This window comes from Maniola jurtina, chromosome 2 (assembly GCF_905333055.1).
Source record: "Maniola jurtina chromosome 2, ilManJurt1.1, whole genome shotgun sequence".
Taxonomy (NCBI): domain Eukaryota; kingdom Metazoa; phylum Arthropoda; class Insecta; order Lepidoptera; family Nymphalidae; genus Maniola; species Maniola jurtina.
In genome coordinates this window covers 12,654,828-12,678,599 of record NC_060030.1, presented here as the reverse complement: position 1 = coordinate 12,678,599, position 23,772 = coordinate 12,654,828, and the positions used below count along the sequence as shown (strand labels likewise).

General features: G+C 37.7%; 1 protein-coding gene across 1 annotated transcript in view; it reads left to right on the top strand.

Moving 5' to 3' along the window:
• Positions 1–22,109, top strand: part of LOC123874927 (tyrosine-protein kinase Drl) — a 51,438-nt gene extending 29,329 nt beyond the window's left edge. Inside the window, exons 2-6 of the mRNA XM_045920495.1 lie at positions 14,075–14,202; positions 18,224–18,910; positions 18,999–19,312; positions 19,996–20,292; positions 21,607–22,109. Of these exons, the coding sequence (XP_045776451.1) occupies positions 14,075–14,202; positions 18,224–18,910; positions 18,999–19,312; positions 19,996–20,292; positions 21,607–21,718 (1,538 nt within the window). The 3' untranslated portion in view covers positions 21,719–22,109. The remainder of the gene's footprint in view (positions 1–14,074; positions 14,203–18,223; positions 18,911–18,998; positions 19,313–19,995; positions 20,293–21,606) is intronic.
• Positions 22,110–23,772: the final 1,663 nt, after the last annotated feature.

Below are 23,772 nucleotides of genomic sequence, written 5' to 3'. Positions count from 1 at the left end.
TTTAACGATTTAATCTTTGATTGCTCTTTAGAGCATAATTTTATTATTCTACCTTAGTCCTTACCATTTGATGGTAAGTTATATACTTATAACTGCGCTTTGCAGTGTGAGGTCCACTCCAGGACCTGAAATCTCAACGTCTATCATCGGGATGGGATATCAGCGTCTATCTTTGAGATCTGACATCTATCGTCTATTGGTTGCTGTACTAGAATTTAGAAAGTGCTTTTTATTTAGGTAGGTACTTACTAATTTGTCTTATAGTGGTTTCGAATCCATGACTTTTTATGTGAATAGTAAGGGTATTACAACGATAGAATTTAGGTGACTATTCTAAATCAAATGGTTACTCTTCAGGGCATAAACAGACCAGATTGACATACGAATCAGTTCCAAAACCGTGTAAAACGGATCGGTCCTTAAAAACAGAGCATTATTGACACCCCCTACTGTTTATCTATTCGCAAAACTGTTCAGCGACAGGTGCGTAATGTTTATAAAGAAACACTTGCCTTCGATATAAATCCATCGTCGCAGTACTCTATGTGCTGGGGATCTTAAATAGGCCGTGTTTATTTTATTAGGTACAAACATTTCGTAAAGTGCTTATTCAGACGTAACGCGCCACGGCCGCGGCAGCGCCGCGTTCTTGTGTTTATTAACTTTTTAATCAAACTGCAGTATCGCCATCTCAATTAATATAGACTTCCACTTCTGCACATAGGTGTAAAGATCATCGTAGAAGACGGTCTTATGTCACTTGTATTCAGCGACTATCAGCAATTTACTGGACATTGTCCACTGGGGAGATTTTTATTTATTTATTTATTTAATTTATTTGTTTAATAATAACTTGCACAACAGTTATCTAAAAAAACTTATAATAAAACGTCATCAGTTCAAGGACCTTAGCAAGATAGTTAAAAGTTAGATGTTATGTAAAGGCTATTCTTCTTTAGGAGCTAGCACTCATATTAATTGCCTATCAGCTAGCGACGTCGAGTATACATTTTCTTTTTAGGCGTCTCGTCCTAGCGATCTTTAATAAAAGGAACTATATGAAGTATCATGTCATATTGCGGAGCCGCTGTCGTCGCGCGTCTTGTGTGGCCATGCTTTAATATACGATCACACAGTGTTCAATTATAGCTTTTCGTCGATTATCCCGTAATTTATCAGCTCCGGGCGTGATCGGGTACAGGTAAATGTTTGTATTGCCGTAATGTTCTACGGATTTCGATTAAATATTTATAAGCGTTTCAATAAATTTCGAAACCGGCAATTAGTTTAATTAAAGATGTACCAACTGTAACCACATTAGCCTGGTGCCCGCGACTTTTCCGCGTGGATTTAAGTTTCTAAGAATTCCGTGGGAACTGATTCCGTGGGATAAAATGTAGCCTATGTGTTAATTTAGGGTATAAACTATCTCTATTTCAAATTTCGGCCAAATCGGTTTAGTGATTGTGGCGTGAAGGAGTAGCAAACATCCAAAAATCCAAACTTTCACTTATAATATGAAGTTTTAGTAAAACTAAGAAAGATATCTTAAATGTAAGAAAATATTTTCAACTGGGTCAGCTAATTTTCTACATGTACTTACTGATTCCATCTTTGACCACAGTCAGAGTGTCCATGGTGGTCCATGTACCTTACATTGCGGTCAAGCGCACACCAACAGTAATTTAAAAAGTATAGAATAGCAGCTACTCGTATTCCCCTTAAATAATTAAGTATTAAACGAAGTGACAGTTCTCGTTTCGGTGCCCATAATTAAGGTTGGGGAATTCAATGAACATCTGTGTTCGGTGGGCGCAAAAAAATCGGGAAAAGATTCCGAACTGTCAAACTTAATTCGATGGGATTAGTGCGACCGCGTGGCCGGGGGAACGCGGGCAAAAACGCGCATCCATCAACACTGAACGGTGAACACGGTGCGTGCAAGTATTTTTTGAAACCAATGAAGACTGGATTGGATAATTACCTATACTTTTTACCCGACTGCGGCAAAGCCAAAAGAAAGGGTTATGATTTTAGCAGTCTATGTAGGTATGTATGTATGTATGTATCCAGATTCTGTGTGTTCCAGCGTAGTATCTAAACTACTGGGCCGACTTTGATGAATGAGTTGTCAATTGGTTCCTTGTAAAGGTCCGGGTAGCATCTTTTGTACGAAAAAATTGACCTAACGGATGTTAAATCAAAAAAAGTCTCCAAAAATTTTTTTTGATATTGTATCGAGTGGGATGTCAAATGAAAGAGGAGAAAATTCTGACTTCTGAATATAAATATACAACATCATTAAAATATAATAATAACAATTTTGACTCACAAGGTCAAAAAATGTTTTAGTTATAAGGTATCTACTTAAATAAAGGTTGCGCACTCTTGGAAAGTGTGGATCACCTACATGGACGAAAGAGATCTTCCACCTGTAGGTAGATACAGCATTAAGCTACCGTTCCTTGTTCAAAATAATTGTTCCCTTATTTCACCATTGTTGATTTAAGTGTCGTGTCTCAAACTTGCGCGTAAAGAAGAGTTAAATTGCGTAATTTAGTCGAGGAGTACCTACTTGTAATTTCATTGCTGTAATTAATAAGGAGGGGGAGGCGAGAGACGGTGAGATATGGCGGTGATCATTACACGCATTACCCACCCTAAGATTTTCCTCCTGCCCTGCCTTTTAATATATCAGTTCCTTGCACCCATAGGAATATTTAAACTTCGTTTTTCTTCTTTAATTACTTAATTTTATATTTACATCACATAATGCCCGCGCCTTCGTCCCCGTGGATTCAGGATTTTTAAAGCATGTGGGAACTGTTTGATTTTCTGAGATAAAAAGAAGCCTGAGTCTATCTTCACCGAGTAGATGACGCTTGCAAGTTCGTCAACGTGGACGATTTTTTTTTTAATCCGTGGAAACTTTGATTTTCTGGGACAAAAGTAGCCTAACTATAGATAGAAATAATATTAATAGGAAGTATTTGTTTGTTTGTGTCAAATTCCCGGGCAAAAGCTAATTGTTTTCAAGTATAACCAAATGTGTCCTATCGTACACTATTACGAAGAAAAGTAATTAGGTATAGATACCTTATAGTTTTATTCCAGTAAATGTCAGTTGAACTTTTAATCACATAACAATTAAGTTTACACGTATCAAATATTCAGACTACAATTATATTATTATGTCATGTAAGTTATGTTATTACATTACTAACAAATTAATAATTAAATCGATTACACTATCGGCGGTAATGTACGTCAGTTAATTTATTAATAATGCGGTAATAAACTGTTACGAGCTTTTGTTATCTTTGAGCTTTGTACATCCATAGTTTACAAACTGTATCGCTATTAACAGCGAGGCAACGACCTACTAAAATTTTTAAAACTACTAAAGTGTTATAACTAATAACCAATAGATTTAGTAACATCCATTAACGATAGTATTTTTACTCGACTACGGCGAAGCCAAAAGGAAGGTTTATGATTTTAACAGTCTATGTTTGTATCAGATTTTATGTGTTCCACCGTAGTGCCTAAATTACTGGGCCGATTTTGATGAATGAAATGAATCAATTCGTTATTATGGTCCATTTTACACGACATTTTATACGAAAAAAATCGACCTGACTGATGTTACGTCCAAAATGTGAGGTCTCCAAAATTATTTGCTTATTGTATCGAATGGGATGAAAGAGGAAAAAATTCTGAGTTCATAAATATAAATATAGTACAATGTTAAAATACACCGGCCGAAATACAATTTTACTATATATACATATGTATAATATTAGGTTTGAGTTGCAAAATGTGAAATTTTTATAGGTATTATTAATACTTACTGGTAGTAAAAGAAATAAGATTTGTTAAACCAAGATCTTTGAAACTGTCGTAAGGTTTCTAAAATACCACTTGTTTAATAAAGGCTTTACCAGAGAACAACTTAGAAGTAAGAATATAAAGCTGGGAATTAATTTTGTATGCATATGACAAGATAAAGTTGTCTATAAAACAAACTGCCAGTCAATATTCTTAGCACCTCCATTCATTGAAGGCTTTATAGGGGCTTGGAAGGCTTCAAACGTGGGGCGAATCTTGTTAAGGACAATAACAGATCGCATTACGTACCTGTTTCCAGCAGACTTGTTCCTAACACTGCGCGTTCAGTTATACGCTTCAATAAATTAAAATGTTATGGGTTTTCTAAGTAGGCACGAGAGATAAGATTTAAAAAAGGTAATTTAATGACGTGGTGTATTCTGAAAGATCGTATACCTACTTAAAATTATGTTAAAAAGCATTTTTGCGTAAAGGATCAGCCTGGTTGTCACGCGCGTAAATGCAGCCAGTATTCTAGGCACCATTTTTCGCGGACATGATTTGTACAGTGAGTAGATAAGGCTAGCATTAAGTTATGTTGAAATATTTTCAATAAATAAAATCATTATGTAGGTACCTACCTAGTATTAAGAGTTAAAACATACCTAGTATTAAGAGTTAAAACATACCTAGTATTAAGAGTTAAAACATAATTAACGCACAGCATTTGATTGACATTTTCTGTCGCTTTCACCAAAGAAATCTGGATTAGTTCTTAATCAGGGATTACGTGAGATTAGAGAACGCAGTCGAAAATAGTTTTGAGCTACGTCAGGTGAACTAGAGTGAGGGAACTCCCGGTTTGATCATGATTCGACGATGTATCAAATATTGACTATGGTGACGTAAAATCAAAATAAAATGGGCCACTTTTGGGCTACTTTCGTCAAATGTACTTACTAACATTTGACGCCTGGCAGTGACGCCGAAGCATCGACGTTTTGTAGTTTAGTTTTGGAGATAAATACCTCCTACATAATATTATTTCGATAGATGTCAAAGTTTTGATCACAGCACCTGAATGTTTAGTAATAAGCTAAGCTGATTCATAGTTCCACGGTTTTGTTACACAAAGCTAAAGGAAATGTTTAGAGTTTAGACGCACAATTCTAAAACGCAAAATGCCAAATGAGGTAAAACCAAAGACATATAATAATACAACACTTACGAGTGTTGTATTAACGTATACAAGTGTAAATTAAAAATTTATTTAACTTTAAATTTAACACCCCCGACAAGTGAAGATTACAGTAACTAGAAAAGAGCTGATAACTTTCAAATGGCTGAACCAATTTTCTTGGATTATATTATAGCTAAGAACACTCTCGATCAAGCCACCTTTCAAACAAAAAAAAAACTAAATTAAAATCGGTTCATTAGTTTAGGAGCTACGATGCCACAGACAGATACACACGTCAAACTTATAACACCCCTCTTATGGGTTAAAAACGCCAAAATGCTTGAATGCCAAATTAGCATAATGCCATCCAAGTACGCGAAATGCCAAATATTGAAAAGGAAATTCTATCTTTAAACATTGATCGTTTTTCAAAATTTAACAAGGCACAATTTACTTGTTTCTTTTTTGATAATACGTCACTATGCGGTGAAAAAGCATTACCTGCTAGCTTCCGGGAGAGTTGTTTTCAATGTTTTACTTACACACCTGACTACGTTCGTCCGTTCACGAGGAGATAAACGATTTTACGCGCTTTAACGCTCCGATAGATGCGTATAAATGACTCCAAATTGATTTACTATGGAAGTATAGATTTACTTACACAGACGAAATTGCTCATCTTACAGCACCGACGCAATGCTGCCTGCTTGTCGGGCTTCTATCGAGAAGGTATACGAGTATCTATTTCGGAGAGTGTGCTCAGGAACTTCACGACCTCGTTCCATCTTCACCGTTCTTACACAAAGCAGCGAGAAACTGTGAACGCCTCAATCCTGAGACAACTAAATGTGTTGAAAATAATTCCAAATCAAATGAAATAAGTATGGCTTGATTCTGAATTTATGAGTTTAACAAACTATTAAAAAATTCTTTAGGTGAATTATTTTTTCTTACAAATTATTCTTTAAATCTTTGAAATAATATGTGATTAGTGCTACTTTTCAATCTCGTAATTACACATTTGTTATGTTAATTTTACTCTTTTTGGACGAAATATTATTTTATTAACGATTTTAAGCTAAACCGCAACCATGAGGATGACACTATTTTTGCTAAGCTGGTATCATTATTTTTAAGTTTGACATTTTTAGCTGGCATTTTGGTCTCTGGAATTAAAAAAATTACTAAAGGAAGGTAGGTAAAGCATTTCAGTAACGAGTTTATGACCCAAAATGCAAAAGTCGCACCAGATTCTGAACTTTACCAAAACATTACTAAGTATTAGGTGCTTTCTATAAAATGGATTCACATTTTAGTTCCTATTAATTATTATGTGGTACTATTCTACAGACATTGTAATTGACAATCCGAAATCTATTCACGCAATCAAATAAATTGCACGCAATAATGTTACTGGATTACGAAATTTGCGGTTGCCGAATATAGATTACGAAAAATGTTCTTTGTTTTAACGACTTAAATAATATATTTTTCTTGCTCTACTGATTTATTTATTGATGATCATTTTGCATTTATGTTCACTCATAGAGTTTTGTACCATAACCGCACAGCTACATATTTATATGAATTTAGATATTTAAAATATAGGACTTATAATATGAGTGAAAAGTCAAAACCCCGGAACTGAAGTGCCAGGGTTTTGGCTTTTGACCTCCCGTAAATTTCGTGGTTCCTGTATATTGACCAAATCGCGAAGTTTTAGCTATGCGAGAATATCCTAGCAAAGAAAATTGTTATACGTACGCCTTACATAATCTTAATAATTTCCAAATACAATGTAAAGAGTATTATTTTGTAGCAAGTCCTATTTTGCAGCACATTAGTTCTGGAATACGAGACACAATGCAATTTGGCAATAGTGTTAATATTTCCGCCATTCTGAAAAGTTTTTGGACTCTTGCCGACAAAAGGCGTTGCATTACGCAAATATGCGATTATAGTATCGTTTCAGTTGCTTTTAACTATTGTTTCAAATTCCATACGTTGATATTATGTCAGTCAGTAAATTTCTCCTTTTGTATATGTACTTAAATCAAGATCTAGATAGCTTGTGAAATTATACTTGTTACCTAGTTTGAACTTGTTGGATTAGTTTCGATGAGAAGTTGGTAGACAGTGATAATGATCTAGGTCTCATGAGGGAACGTGAAGGTGTAGCAGCGAATGTTACTGATAAATGAAATGCTGCTTACATATTTACACTTTGTATTATATGAACAAATATTTACAATATGGCTGTAGTTATAATAAAAACTGTGGTATAAAACGAGGGCCGGAGCTTGATGCTAGACCGAGGTGTTGCGGTCTTGATGTTTCTAAGGTGAATTCCTTGAATGCGCTGCCCGGGGTTCGTCCAGGCCAGCAGGATATTTTGAATCGTTCCGTATCCAAATTGTGTTCTCTAAGTGACAGCTGCAAAGTGTGTTGTTTTCTTCAGAGCTGCCAGTCTTAAAAGAGGCTGCATGCCTCTACAAAGGTACCTAGTCGTTTACATGATGTCAGGTTTATTAGATGTAGATCCGTACCTACATCCCATTTCCATTTCTTAGGATAGCATAATTTTTGGGAACAGCTATGATAGAATACTAGAAAATCTTTAGTTCGCCGCAGATTAGATAATAAATTTTTAGTTGCAAAGTTTATTTATTTGGCATAAATTTAGAGATGTGGTGCATTTTTAGAAATTTTGTTTATTTTAATAATAACAGGCATTTCACATATAAACCGGTTTCCTGCTATAAAATACCGATGGCGAGCCGTTGAACTCCAAATAAACAATTTGTTAATTCGGCGCTCTGTTCCACGCCTTGCAACATTAAGGCGATGTGTTCCGGTATCGGCCAATAAAACTGTCGCCATTGCGACATGTAGCGCCTATTTACGCGTTTTTATGCATTCCCGAACAATTTTACGGGAGACCAAGCGCTATTCTTAGCGCACCACACATTTTATGATAACTATTATCACGCAAGCTTATAGGATGTGGTAGACAGTGGAGTTGTAAAATGTTAAACAGTTGTTTGTTTAGCGGTTTCCCGGTGCACCCGAGCCGCTGGTTTATTGTGCATTCTCAGTCTATCGTGGCATATCTGGCGCATTATGCGGCGGTGTGGGAGAAATAATAAACGACAGCGTTTTGTCCCCACCGCGAACCCTCGGGGACTGAAGTGCATAACTTCGTACACCTTTATTTACCTTCACCTCTGCACTTTGTTTTATTTTCTTGCACGTCCGCATAATTCCACAATAATGCCCCAAAATCCACGCGACGTCTCCGCCGAGGGGAAGCTTCGAGCTTTCTTTAGGAAAGATCGTCCATTGTGCTTCCCGCTCTATTTGTTCGTTCTTTTATTAAACGGTTTTTATGCGAATGTAATGAATGCTTTATTCGTAGGTGCGAGCGGTTGAATGGCGGATATATCTCGCGGGCGTTATATTGAAAGCATAAAGGAATTTTGGCATTCAATATTTTTATGGTAGAGCTTTTTTCTAACGTGCGATCAGGCAGGCATGTTGCGGCATGTAAGTGGCGGTCGCTGGGTTAAAAATTAGATTGTTTTAGCGGAAAAAAGTTGGCGCCACCGGGTAGCTGGCGTTATCTCATATTATTTGTCGTATCAAGTGTTTCGTTGCTTTTTGCCGCCGACGCATCAAAGGCGCCGCGCACGGTAGCAGCCTCCCGTAGCCAACCACTTCTGCTTACTAGGGAATGTTTTTATGGAGAATTATTTACGTCACTAGAGCTCATAGGCATAGACTAGGAGTGGACGTACATTGCTCAATAAATAATACGATAATTTCTGGCATTTTACGTGCTTTTTGCGCTTTAACAAAATTGAATCCTAAAATTAAGTTATTAATGCAGAAGAAGTACTGCTTGCCAAGTTGAAATAGCTCAATGCACATTTTTCACTATCCCAGTAAATAGGTAACCTAACTATTGCCTACCCACGCTTCAAATCCTGTGTACGCTACTGAATTTAATGGTTAGTGGCAGAGACAATTTGGCTGTCATGTTATGACCATTATGCATGAACGTATTACTTTTGCCTTATTCTTCTTTCCATTTTGCTATTGCCTCATCAACTTATGGATGACTCCCGAAACTCGTTATTAGGAGTTCCTCGGTGGCCATTAAAATTTCTAAATTGATTTGGATTTAGATTTCAAAGAAGCAGTTTATTATCAAGTTCGAGTTACCCGTTCCTTTTCCAGCGACATCTTCATCTGATAATGATTTTATCGCGACTCTCTCAGCCGGTTACATAATTATGTATAATTCGGGTTTGTTTACTAATTTCAAGCTTTTATTAACTTTTTTATATTATGCCAAGAACCTGTATCTCTACTGTTAATTTTTGTATTCGAGAAGATTAGATGATTTAAATTTTACTTACTTTTTAGGGTTCCGTAACCTCAAAAGGAAAAACGGAACCCTTATATGATCATTTTGTTGTCTGTCTGTCTGTCTGGTGTGAACAAAATAATAATCACTTAGTAGGTATTTTCAATTTTAAAAGTAAGATAACTATACCAAGTTGGGGTGTATCATATTATTTAGCTGTATATTCGAAACAGATTTTTATTTATTTTTATGCATAATAGTTTTTGCTTTATCGTGCAAAATGTCGAAAAAAAACTCCGGGTACGGAACCCTCGGTACGCCAGTATCTGACTCGCACTTGGCCGATTTTTTTTGAACTTATTACTTGTTACATTTTTTAAACAACTATTACAATCAGGCTTCTAAAGCTCACCGGCCGGTACAAAGGCGTGAAACCAATTAGTTAAAACGCCGCAGCCTGAACACGGGTCGGTCGTTTTGCATACTAACTACCGCGGCGGTAATAATGTAACACCTAACACCAGTGGACGCCTAATCGCCCTTATCGTGTCCAGAATAAACAAATAACTATTAATGGTGTTAAATTTATAAATTGCCCGGCTTCATTTGCATGTGCTGAGACGTTGCATGTAGGGTTGTCATCTATCTGTGCACGTACGTAAAACAATCACTTTTAAATAATTAATATTTATTCAGCTTCAAGAAATCAAAAATTAAAATCTTAACTTACACCTTTTCTCAAAATCTTAAATTTCTGACTAAGCCCTAATGAACGAAATGGTAGTCTTGATATTGTTATATATTTAATTTATTTTAAAAAAAAACTTATGATAAAAACATTCAATGTAAACCTTTGGAAATACCTTAGTTTGGCAAACACTATTTATTTTATGCAGTTTTTCTAAATAGACTTAGACATATTCTCAAAAACTCACATGTTGGAATAAGATGAAAAATAAAGCATTTAGCTCACAAATACACAACACTTTCCGTAATATAATAAATTGTAATTCGTTATAATAATGCTAAAAACTTAGAACAAAATTATTGCAATATTAAATATATTGTATCATATGCTGACTCTGGGCATTAACAACCCTAGACTAATTCTACAAACTTGTTTAGAGAGGACATCCATAATTTATTGCTATAATGTTAATAACGCGCCATAACCAGAGGACGACACTGGACCGGTAACGAGCAAACCAGTCATAATATAAAATTTTTATTTATTATTTATAGTGAATAAATGAACTTTTATTATTATACAGTTATCTTATAATAGAGAATTTTTATACCCAATAGGTACTATACTTTTTTACTATGCTTATCAGTTTCTTGCTCTTGATTCTTCAGTTTTGACTACAGTCAAGAACAAATCAAGACTAATGACCAACGCATAGACGAAGTGGTGCGGAGCCTAGTCTATTATTGATAGTAATTTAAATTCAGCTTCATATGTTTTGAGATACAGATGAGGATTGAACAGGTTCGGTGCTTCACGCCGCGGCCGTTCATTTTCCAAAGTAAATAAAGCTTAGTTTGAGTTTTTATCAAGAAAGACGCTATAGATGGATCTGTCTACTCCATTCTGCAGGTGTGCGCTGTGCCTTATTAGCAATCTAGAGCAATTACCGATCTTTGCATTGAAATAATATAGAGATCATTCATTCATAGATTCATTTCGCGCTTCGCTCGGCCGCAATACAAGTCTTCTTTATTCCTTATCCCATGGGAATTAAAAAGATCCTGTCCTAAATATTCTTTATCTACGTCATATTCAAGAGAACCTCTGCACGAAATTTCGGCTTTCTAGGCCAAAGGGTTTGTGCTGGACGTTGATGAGTTAGTCAGGTCAGTCTTTTTATATGTACTGAAATTGATGAGGTGGCATTGACAACATGTACCTACATTGTTATGAAAAAGATTATTTTTTACTTACCTATAGGTAATGAGCAGGCGCATCAGTCCGGGCACGCAACGCAAAAACCCAGTAGGTAGCTGGATGCTTTATAAAGTTTTAATGATGTAACTTGATAGGATCATAACGAGGCACGCTCGTAATACGACTTCAGTGGCTTCACAGAAACACTGTCGTATCTGATTATGTTTTGGGTTCACGTTCCCATCTGTGACAGGTACAATAATTTGAGGATTCTGTGAACTTGCTGAGATAAATGTAGACCGTCTATTGTTTGCACAGTTATTCGCTTTGCTAATATAAAGCCTCCTTTTCCACCCTCCTTTTTCTACAACCGCACCGCACGCCACCGCAAGCAATTTCCCCCTCACCATCTGAGTGCCTGGTGCACTTCGACCGTCCTTTGTGCCAGATCGTTTTTTCTACGCACATGCCAACCAACTCCCATCGGCGGTGTTCCCACTAGATTACAACATGGAGTTATTCAAGGGGCGTACCAAACAAATTCCTGAAAGGCCAGCAACGCATCGGCGGTTCCTCTAGTGCTGCAAATGTTCATGGGCGGCGGTAATCACTTAACATCAGGTGACCCGCCCACTCGTTTCCTCGCTATTTTTTATTAAAAAGCAGGTCTTTCTGTTCAATTAAGTACAACAATGTAAATTAATTTGTGTGTGAAACTATTCTGTGATCTGTGATTCAACTGTGTTCTGTGTTTCACAAGTTCTGTGCTTTATATTAAAAAATTCTCTAGAAAAATTCGTAAACTGAAGAATAGAGAAAATGAGAAGAAATTCATAAAGAGAAAGACTCATTGACTCTAATTTAATTGTGTATTTCAATTGTGTGAACTTTCAACTCAAACTGCTGGTCTAGAAACTTGAGGTTTTACTCTCACTAAGAAAGGATCTTTTAAAACCCAAATCCACTTGAACAAAGTTGCGAGAAAAACTGAGTTGCTTTAAATTTAAGTGGACCGTTATATTATGTTTGTGGTTTAACCTACCTCCTGGACAGTGTGGACCATTGTATTACAAAGTCTTTGAAAGTTCGTGAATTTTAATGAATGCTGAGATCATAGTATTGGTCATATCTGAGATATAATTATTTTTATCCTATCTATTATGATACGGTAATACAATATATTATGTTTTGAGTTATGCTTATGTTTCTATTTAAGTACTCGGGTAGAAGTAATAATATAACTCATAATCATAACATAACGTTACTTACCTACATTGTTTCTTAAACAAATTTCAAAGATAAAATGCTTCGGCAGCTATGTAATGTAAATATTTGTATGTTTTAGAGATAAATCGTTTGTTGCTTAGTTCGAAGCCGCCTGCGGATTACCATATCTTTATATGTACTCAAACCATAGATTAGAAGTAAAAATAGACGGTAAACGGGCTTTAAATAAATGAAACAGTCTGAAGAAGCCGACTGCTGTTCTACTAACTTGTTCAAATTGCAATGCAACAAGTGAAAGTTTGTCCTCTTCAGCTGTTTCTTCAGGCCGACACGCTGGCGCGATGCCGTCCTTTTTCTTAAAAGCTGTTAACTGCGAAAAGTTATTGCTAAGCTATCGCTATAAACGTAAGAATTTTTAAGAACGGATTTTTCTAAATAAGGTGTTACGTCCACACTAAAAACTAACATAAACCTTAGTTCTAAATAGGATTCTTTTTTAGCGATAGCTCAAGAGAACTTTTTGCGTTTTACCGCTTTAGATAAAAGACGACAGCGGTCAATAAGTCTCCACCCACTACTTGCAACTTCGCTATAAATTTTCGCGAGAGTTCCCTCTTTCTTTTTCCTTTAGTCTGCGACTTGAGGTTGAATTAAAGAAGTTTTTTGGTTCCCATGATTTGTGGACAGGTGGCGCGGCAGTCGGCCTCTTTGTGCTTTGATCTCGCCGCCATAGAACGCGTGCGATCCGATCTTTTTGTCGGATATTTCATGTTATTGATGCGTATTGGCACTGGTTTAATGCCAGTTGTACTTCAATAGATTCGGTTTCGTCTTACTTCGGATCCGCTTTTTGGGTCTGTGCCTTAATTTTTTGCACATTTTAAAAAGTATAAGTAAGGTTTTCCTGTGCTTTTATCAGAACTTATTAGGAATATGAAATTAAAACTGAACAAGTTTATATTTTTTCTTTAAAATACTTTTCGGCTATTTTTATTTCAATAACGGACATGAATTCTTTTCTTGTCAATTTGTTTTCTTCGCAGGCAACTTGTTAACTTCGGATATAATCCAGTTGAGACTAAGTTAGGGAAGATGATCTGCTGAGATAATTTCATACTTGCTTGCTTTCTTGATGCTTGACTAAATAGGAATAACCCGTAACCAACAGCTACTAGATTAGTCTGTCTGCTGTCAAGTCCTGATATCATATCATAGAACATAGAAGAAATAGCTCCACAATCTTGTTCCTCCTTCACCGTTCTACCACAGAACAACGAGAAATCTGACTTGGCATTATTATGACGTGGTCGTCGTCCAATCTACTCTCACGAAACGTTTTTGCTCAACGTTTCTGATACGAACCACCAAAACGCCCTTCTTTCTTGCCACGTACCTATAGCTTAAGAACCTTCAAGGCAAGAGTGAATAGGCCACTTCTAGACAAGCCCGCTCCGACTGAGGCTTCATAGCGTAATCGTCAAGCACAAGCCTATTCAGCAATAAAAAAGTCAATAAATTGTAGTACCTACTTAAAACTCTATTCTAACAAGTTGACACTAGTTATTAAATATTTTTTCTTTGTCATCAGGTCTAACAGCAGAACTGTTCTACGTGCGAGACGGTCAGGTCAACTTCTATGCCCTGAACTTCGTGGTGCCCGTGCCCGCGACGATAGGGGAGCTTCACTTCACTTGGCAGAGCCTTACGAGGAGACCTGTAAGTTATATCGATTACCTATTACTTACTAGGATCAAGGTAATCATTTTCCACCCGACTTCGGCAAAGCCAAAAGGAAGGGTTATGCATTCTTTTTTTTAACGCTGGAAAATGTCAACCTGTCAAGAGGTTTCAAAGTAGATCCCTAACTTTTTCAATTTAGCACTACCCATACCTACTAGGTACATATAAATGCGAAAGTGTTTGTTTGATGGTTTGTCCTTCAATCACGCAACGTATTGATGCGATTTTTCCATGGGTTTAATTACAGACCTGGATAGTGAAATAGGCTATTTTTTATGCCGGAATCTGAAAGAGTTCCAAGTTCCTACAGGACGAAAGGATGAAGTGCGAGCTCGTAATTCTTCAGCTAACTTGAAGTCGGAACTCGGAATCAAGCGCTACTTTGCTATCGGATAAACTTAGGATAAAATACTTAGTAATTAAGTAATGTTTTATTTCTTTACCTATGACGATGCATCATGGTGGCAAACTGTGCAAAACTTTGACAGACACGTTCGATACAGCCAGGATCTATTAACTCCAAACAATGGATTATATTTTATTCGCTAATGGCTAACAATGAGCCACCAACGGCTAGAATTCCTAATCTATTCAAATAAGACACTCGTTTAAGAATAGATAATGTTGCTATAAAAGTAGCAACAGCGCTGGCGCCATTTCTAAACAATAGGTTTGGTGACAATTGGCGTGTCATGAAGGGTTACCATGCGATTGGATTTTTCTGATTTGTCTTATTGAGCGGAGTTATTAGGTTAGATTGGACTTTCTTATACGAGACGACGGATGACGAGAGACGGACGATTGTATAAATTATAACTAGTTTCTATACTAGTATGAAAGTATGGATTTAAGTAAAATAGAAATATCACTACTTACCTCACTAGTAGTCACTACCATGTCACTACCCAATAGAATAAATGCGAAAGTGTGTTTGTTTGTTTGTTCTTCAATCATGTCGCAACGGAGAAACGGGTCGTCGTGTTTTTTACATGGGCAGATATAGTTAACAACCAGCCCGGCTAGCATGGGCAGTAGATAAAAATTATATCCCCGTTTATATCCACTGATTTCTATGACATCAGTGGATATATCCGGGCTGGAGAGTGACATAGGGTACTTACTTATCACGGAAAATCAAAAAAAACTTCCCACGGGATTTTAAAAACTTAAATCCACGCGAAAGAAGACGCGGGCATCAGCTAGTATAATAATATAATTTACATGTGGCTATATTCGAGTACGTTACCTGCATGGTATAGGTACACCTATCGTCAATACACCATCATAATGTCTTTATTATCCCCTGTAAACTCGTTCAAGGTTTTAACGAGTTTTTTCCGTAGAGAACTACAGGAACTCGGTGTCATTACCTCGAGGAAAGTTTGTATTTCCAGCTCCGACGCAGGCGTGTTTGTCGCTAACAGCTATTGTTATGGAAATAGCTCTTATATTTGAATGTACAGGGTGTAACCAGAACGCGAGCAGAAACGAAGACAGATGATTACTGATAAGTTACCATAAAAAACTACGAAAGAAAAAATGCCGTATCTTTTAAAAGTTCACAATATATTGCGAATAAAACATCTGACTGACGCTAGAGGTCAATTAACGTTCCGTAAATAGGTCATTCGAATTCAATGCCGCGTCGTAGGTGGGGTATTGAAAAATACTAAATCATTAAAACTAAAAAATAAGGCAAATGGTTGACATTGGATTGTGTTAAGGTAGTATAGTATTAACGTTAGGTTTTTGGTAGCGTTCTGGTTACAATCTGTATATAGCTCGTTATTTAGTTCCGATAAGACAAGACTATCTTGTTCGGTGTTGTACTGGCAAGACCTCTAATCTTTGTTATTTGAGTTTAAAGTTTAAACAAATCTCAAAGGCTGTATGTAACTTTAAGGTAAATTAATTTATCATGTGCATACTATGATTAATGTCATTTATTATGGTCCTACAAACGTCGCGTCTTTATTAGATAACTCCATACTTTGGTAGGTTAACGCAACTCCGGCTACAGGTTTCCTAAATTGAAAACTTAGTTAGGGCACTAGTAACTGTATGCGTATTTATTTATTTTGACGACCTCCCGGCGCAGTGGTAAGTGTTAAACTGTATCATCACTTACCACCAAGTGAGATTGCAGCCAAGTGCTAACTTGTATCTGAATAAAAAAAAAATAAGTATTCATGTAGGTACATTTCTGGGGTAGAGTCTTTTTACATCGAAGTAATATTTCCATATTACTTTATTATATGTATTATGCAGGACAGAAAACCACGAGTTTTTGAGACTGAACTTGTGATTTTATTTCAAAAATCAGTTTACAACGATATGAGTTGTTTGTTATGTCAAAAGTCTTAGTACGTCTGTTATGCAAATCCTGCATATGCGGATCCACAGACAGACAGAAGTTATTATCATGAATTGTTAACCAAATTTTATGTGCATTTATTTCTTTGAATTCGAAATAAGAAAAATATCCTCTTATCCCCCAATCGGAAACTTTGTACCCTCAGCACCCGGTGCCCCTCAAAAAGACAATCGTATAATTTTGTTCGTGTATCTGAACAACTAGCGAATTATTCGAAAAAATTGGCAACCGAACCAAACACGTTTTCATAAAATGTACCTACTTATAACTCGATAAGGTACGAGTATGTTCCAAGTTACAAGAAAGTTGAAAACTAGAATCCGACTACCGATCGTCTTAATAAACGCTGAAATATTATAATAAAATTGTTTTTCTGCCGCTTGGTATATTTTAATGTTGTTGTACATTTATATTCATGAACTCAGAATTTTCTCAGAAAATTGGAAATCCCCACTTTTTGGATGTAAGGGATCCGTAAGGTCAATTTTTTCGTATAAAATGTAGCCTATGTTAATATGCCCAGACCATAATAACGAAATCATTGACACCTCATTCATCAAAATTGGCCCAGTAATTTAGGCACTACGGTGGAACACACATAATCTGATACAAACATACATACAATACATACAAACATAGATCGTTAAAATCATAACCCTTCCTTTTGGCTTGGCCGTAGTCGGGTAAAAAAGAAAGAGGTTAAGATATCTGATGCTGTAGCCCTCGGCGCTATCTTGTTGGTAAGCCGCGGACCGATCTAAGATGATAATTGTATTCGGTTGGTTCTTTGTTGTTCGTCGGCGCCTTTGACTAGTGGGCAAATATTTAGAAAACGGTTACTCGCCGCGATGAACGATCGCGCCATTGTCTGTACTCGCCGAGAGCCGACTCCCGACTCCGAGTGATAATATTTAATTAGAGACCACGCTGTCGCACCTCCGTTTACGAGCCTTCGCATGCCTGATGAAGGCAAAGGGCCCGCGGCGGAACTGTTTGCCTGTTTGTTTTACCGTTCATATGCCGCGCGATGATTAGCCAGATTGTAACGAGGGTGTTGAGCATCATATTTATGAAGCTCGTTACCTTTAAATTGGTGCTCGTTTTTATGATTACAGACTTTCGCATTAATTATGTTTACATTCGAGTCATGCGATCCGTGAGCACGACTCTACTATTAAGGGTGTGCGATGTTTTCTTTTTAATTCATTCGTCAGCTTATGCGGTGCCTGAAATTTAAAACCGATACGTGTTTAAAATTGCTGTAGGTTCCTTATAAGAGTAGAACGTGGTCCATGACCATGCGGTGGGTCACAGACATTTGATCCGCTTGACATGGCTTCGGGTCGCCTGCTCGTTTGCTCGTTTAGGCTCGCCCGTGAGCCGTCCGTCAATCGTAAATGATACAGTTACATCGTAATTCGTGATATTATGCTAGAGCCGTTAGGTATGCACGATTATTTATTCCTACTTTTTAAGGTGAAGATGTCATTGAAGCTTTCGCATATATAGTACTGATTTAGGTAAATTAGCTTTTTATAGAGCTACAAAGTGCCATTTATTCACTTTAGTCGTAAATTGATGTTTGAAATAGCATTTACTTTAAAGAGTTTACTTTTGTTACAGTTACCCTACACATTGCACGTGGACGTGGTATCACAAAAAGGGGCATTACACACACCGACATTCAATATATCGAGCGAGGGCTTCGTGCCTACCGAGCCGCAAACATGGCGAGTGGATTTGCCTTGTACGCGCACAGTTGCGGAGGAAGTCGGCGTCACCATTACCCTTAACGTGTCGACCGGTTCCTCGTCTACCCTTTTAAATTTCCGCCGAAGAAAAATTTGCCTTGTAGAGGCACCTCGACCAGCTGTCAGAGTGGATAATGTTCCCCATTCGGCAACTTCAGCGGATATTTTCTACGCCGGGGCTGGATGCGCTGGCGGAGCGCTGTTGATAGCAGCCGTCGCTGCAGTCGCATGCAGAGCACGAGCGAGAAAACTCCGCAGAACACGAAGCGACGAACAAGATGCCCATGCATTCCTACCCGATTCCTCGTGTAAATCTGCCGCAAGTTACACAAGCTACCGCCGACCCAACTCCGTACCAGCCGCAGCGGCTGAAGAAAGAGCTAGAGATCTGCAACAGAGGATAGCGGAGTTAACAATACAGAGATGTAGAGTACGCCTACGATCAGTTGCAATGGAAGGGACTTTCGGTAGAGTTTACAGAGGAACGTATGCAGATGAGGACGGTAGGGAACAAGAAGTTTTGGTGAAGACTGTTGCGGAACACGCGTCTCAAGTGCAGGTAACTTTAATTCTGAAGAATATTATTGTACATATATATAATGCATGCATACCTCGTGGTGCTAATTAACCTTTTTTTATTGGTGCAGGTATCGCTTCTCCTTCAAGAAGGCTGTATGCTTTACGGACTTCACCACGAGCGCGTCTTATCCGTACTCGGTGTTAGCATCGAAGATCAGACAGCCCCATTCATTCTCTACCCGTGGAGTGCTACTTGGAGAAACCTGAAACAGTTCCTCCTGGCTTGTCGAGGAGTGAACTTGGGAGTAGCTGCCGGTGGTCCGCCGCCGCCGCCGCTGACCACCCAGCATGTAGTGCGAATGGCATTACACGCCTTAGATGGCTTGGCGTATTTACACTCTCAGCACGTACTGCATAAGGATATCGCTGCGAGAAATTGCATGTAAGTACTCGTATGGACATGATATAGAAAAGTGGTTATTAATTTATTCTATAAAGTGTAAATTTTCTTGAGGACGATGCCGGGCTTTTTGAACTAGGACGCGTAACGTATGAAAATGTCTGTTGGCAAAAAGTCCACAGATTGTGTCTGTTTTAAACTGAAGTAGAAACTAGAAAGGGCGTAAAAAATCATACTACAGAAATGATAAAGCTAGATTTAAAATGTAAATTAGTCTGTCTGATATCTGTTAGCCATACTAGTGGCTAACGTATTCAGCTGTGGATCATGAGGGCCCGGGTTCGAATCCAGCAGCGGGCCTAAAAAGTTATTGGGGTTTTGTCTCAAGAAATTCTCAGTAACAGTCTAGGGTTTAGAATTTAGTGGTGTTACACTACCGTGTTTCGAAAAGCACGGTAAAGCAGTTGGTCCTGCGCGTCATCTCCCTCCGGTCGTGTCAGATTGCCATCCTATCAAACTATGACAAGTTAGGGAATAGAAGTGTAACTTACGTGTGCACTGTAGTACTTTCCGTTGTAATTACATAGTTGTCTTTTTTGAGGTTGGCCGAGCCGATTTTGCACCCTTCTACTATATTTCGTTCCTTCGTAGTTAGCAGCGTGAACGAAATCGGTCAGGACAAAAATTCATTACCATTATTTGTAAGCAATGCTTTCGTTTAACAGAGTGGACGAAAACCTTCGAGTGATGATCGCCGACAACGCGCTATCCCGAGATCTCTTCCCTGGGGATTACCATTGTCTAGGCGACAACGAGAACAGGCCAATCAAGTGGTTGGCCTTAGAAGCGCTGTCTAAGAAGCAGTTCAGTCCATCGGCTGATGTGTGGGCGTTGGGCGTACTGCTGTGGGAGCTGACGACGTTGGCTCATCAGCCGTACGCTGAGGTGGACCCGTTCGAGATCGGCGCGTATTTGAGGGACGGATACAGGTTGCAGCAGCCGGCGAACTGTCCTGATGAATTGTGAGTATAATATTGACCAAGAATCATACTGTTTCACTTTGTTTGACTTGTCTTAGGGACGGAACATATAACCACGGCGTGGCGTCATCTTCGTCCACCGAACCAGAGTAGCCGATATAGCTCAGCGGGAGGCGAAGCTGAAGTGGCAATGGGCAAGTCCGAAACACCAATAGACGTTGGGGCTGATGTACGATGCCGTATAGAAACCAGAGGGGTATGGGTTTAATAAAAACTGCCTCACCGCGTCCAAAGTTAGCCCGCTTCCATCTTAGACTGCATCATCACTCACCACCAGGTGAGATTGCAGTCAAGGGCTAACATGAATCTGAATAAAAAAAAAATAGAAAAGGCATTGATTAGCAAAAACACATTTTATATAAAAGAGAACGCATTCTTCGAGTAGTTTATTACTATTTGCTGCTCCTCTGAAACGTGTTGTTTGGATGAGATGAGAAACGCGTTATTCGGTATATTCCATATCCCTTATATGGAACTCGCTCTAGTCGATTGACTTGCAAATCATATTCATCAACTCTCGAGTTATTCAGGTTGCTAGAGGTTATAGGCGAAAACTAGATATCATAAACACTACGACTACTGAGATTTTGACTTTCTGATGTGAGAGCGTACTTCGACTTATTCAGATTTTACTTCCAGTTAAAATGAGACAAAGTTATGGTTCTGACATAAATCGGTCTTGTTCTAATAATTAATCGTCTGCATAAACGTCTGCATAGCACATGGGCTCGTCTCGCTGAATCAAAATGTATGAAGCTTGACTTGATATATTTTGTTACATGCAAAGTCATACTGTTTTTCATAGCACGTGGCACAGGTATTCGCCTTATATTATGATTTCTATATCTAGTCCCTTCTGGTTCCTAGGTATAGTAATATTTGTGAGTGTAGTCCTATAAAAATGCATTTTATGTTGCAAAGGGCTAAGAGGCGCGAATATGCAATCCCCAACCCATATAGAAAATCACTACCCATGTTGTATGTTTTGTTGGTTTGTTGGAATGGAAAAATTATGAAAATCTAAATCCACGCGGACGAAGTCGCGAGCACCAGCTATTAATTTCATACTTGTGCCTTGGGGTTAGAAACCTTTGGAAACCATGGGTTCGTGAGGCAAGAACGCGGAAGTTAGCTCCTTTTTTACGGGTGACCGGAGGGCTGGTAGTTACCTCGGTCGACATATTATTATTTAGTCTGACTATTAAACGAGGTATCGGAGCCAACGTTCTGAGCACTTTGCCTCGTTATAGTGGTTTATGTGATATTTTTGATTTATATATTTTTTATTTTTCCTAGGTTCGCAGTAATGGCGTACTGTTGGGCAATGTCGCCCGACGACCGGCCGACGTTGCCCCAACTCCAGATCTTCCTACGAGACTTCCACACGCAACTAACGCGGTTCGTCTAAGACATTCCTATAAAAGACAATCCAAAGACGACAATAAAACATAGTTAATTAGTGAAATAGTGAAACAACGTGAACTCCAGTGAACGTTACAGAGGCCTTATGACGTGCACAAAGTTACCTTAAAAATGCTACAGGTTGATGACAAGTTGGGGCCAACGTTTGTCCAAACTTTGAGAATGTTTTGACAAACCTGAAATTCACTTCTGCTATTGGTACTATAGGTATATCGCTTGACTGAGACGGCTCGTGGGGTAGGGTTGGTTTCTAATGATTTCTAAATTTCCTCTGGTATGGTTTGGCCGTGGCTAGTTACCACCCTATCGGCAATACCTTGCCGCCAAGTGATTTTGTACGTTCTGGTACGATGTCGTGTAGAAACCAAAGGGATATGAGTCTAATAAAAACTGTCATACCCCTTCCAGGTAAGCCCGCTTTCATCTTAGACTGCATCATCTCTTACCACTAGGTGAGATTGCAGTCAAGGGTTAATTTGTATCTGGATAAATAAAAAAGTTTGGGCAAACGTTTGCGCAAATATCTCGTTAGTTGTGGCTTCCATTAGTGACATTCTAGTGACGAGAATTTACAGTGAACTGTTTTCGAACGAGTATTATAATGAGGCGGCGTTTATAAAGAGACTGATTTTAATAAAAGTGTTTATTGAATTGTAAATTATAGATGTTTATAACTTGGTCGCCGCATATTTTGTTTCTATTTTGTTGGTTTCACAAATTCTATACATATATTTTGTGTAGCGTTACCATGACAGAACATTGACCTAATACTAATTCTTATACTCTATTCGCGGAAAGGTAAAAAGTTTATGTAGCGCTCTCTCTGAATTCCATACAAATGATAGAGGCAAGAGTCACCAACTAATCACAACGTGTTGGGAATTGGTTATGATAGCATTGCCAGTCTATTACTGTTATTATTGACAGTTTATATGAAACTAAAACTTTTCAAAAAAATCAGGACTTGTCCTGCAAAAACGAAACTGTTGGTCACTTCACTAAAGCTTTCACAATATGCAATGTTTTCTGCCGCGGAAAAATAAATCTGTTTTACGATTTTACGATCTGTTTCGACGTCAGTGGTCGTTAGAAGTTTGGAAATCTTGCATAGTGTTTGGGCTTTATGATACTTTGTATTCATTTATTACTACACTAATAACATTGTATTGATATGCTGCTGATGTGTATTTCTCTAAATAAGCGAAATCGTTGTTGAGTTTAGCGTAGATACCTATGTCTATTTTCGTCGCTGCATCATCGTTGAAATCAAGGCTGTTTTTTTTTTTTTTCATTTAGAGAATAGCACCTGGTGAACATAAATTCTTATGCCCTTTTTACACTTGGCCATTCATTTAGTAACTACGAGTAAATGTAATTTCTACATTTCAAATACCGTGTATTTGGAGGAGCCGTTTAGTTATATTTTGAAAAGTCAATCCATCTTTGTTAAATCCTGTTTCATAACAGGCTGTTAAAGTTATATTACGGTTACCGTTAAGTTTATGACCTTAATCATGGAAAGAATACCTCTAGGTATTAAGTTCGCTTATGTACATTCATATTTTTATATAAGGAGTTTAAAACAAAATCATGGAGGTATGGCTTGAGCCACTTTTCTTTTTGTTGGTGGTAAAAATTTAACGGTAACAGTAGCATAATTTTAACCGTTTTCCATGCATGCATGTTCTTAATCTTTCTTTAGTATCAAAATGACATCACTATCATTAAAATTTTGACGACTCGTGTGCAAATACCCGCGTTCCTGCGTCTGAGCTTTGAAACGCCTTGTGTGAATTAGGCAATAGTTACCCATAAATACAAACAAACTATGCGTCGATTTAGGCAATAATGTAATTATTTGAAACCTCAGTACTGCCATATTAGTAATAAAAGATTATATGTAAATATTGATAGAATTAAACCGTATCTGTAATACGTATATTGAATGTGCCTCAGATTTTATGAAAAATTTAGATGTTTATAAATTGTTCTTTTGATGTAATGACGTGTAATGTAATAAAGACTGGATTGGTATCAATT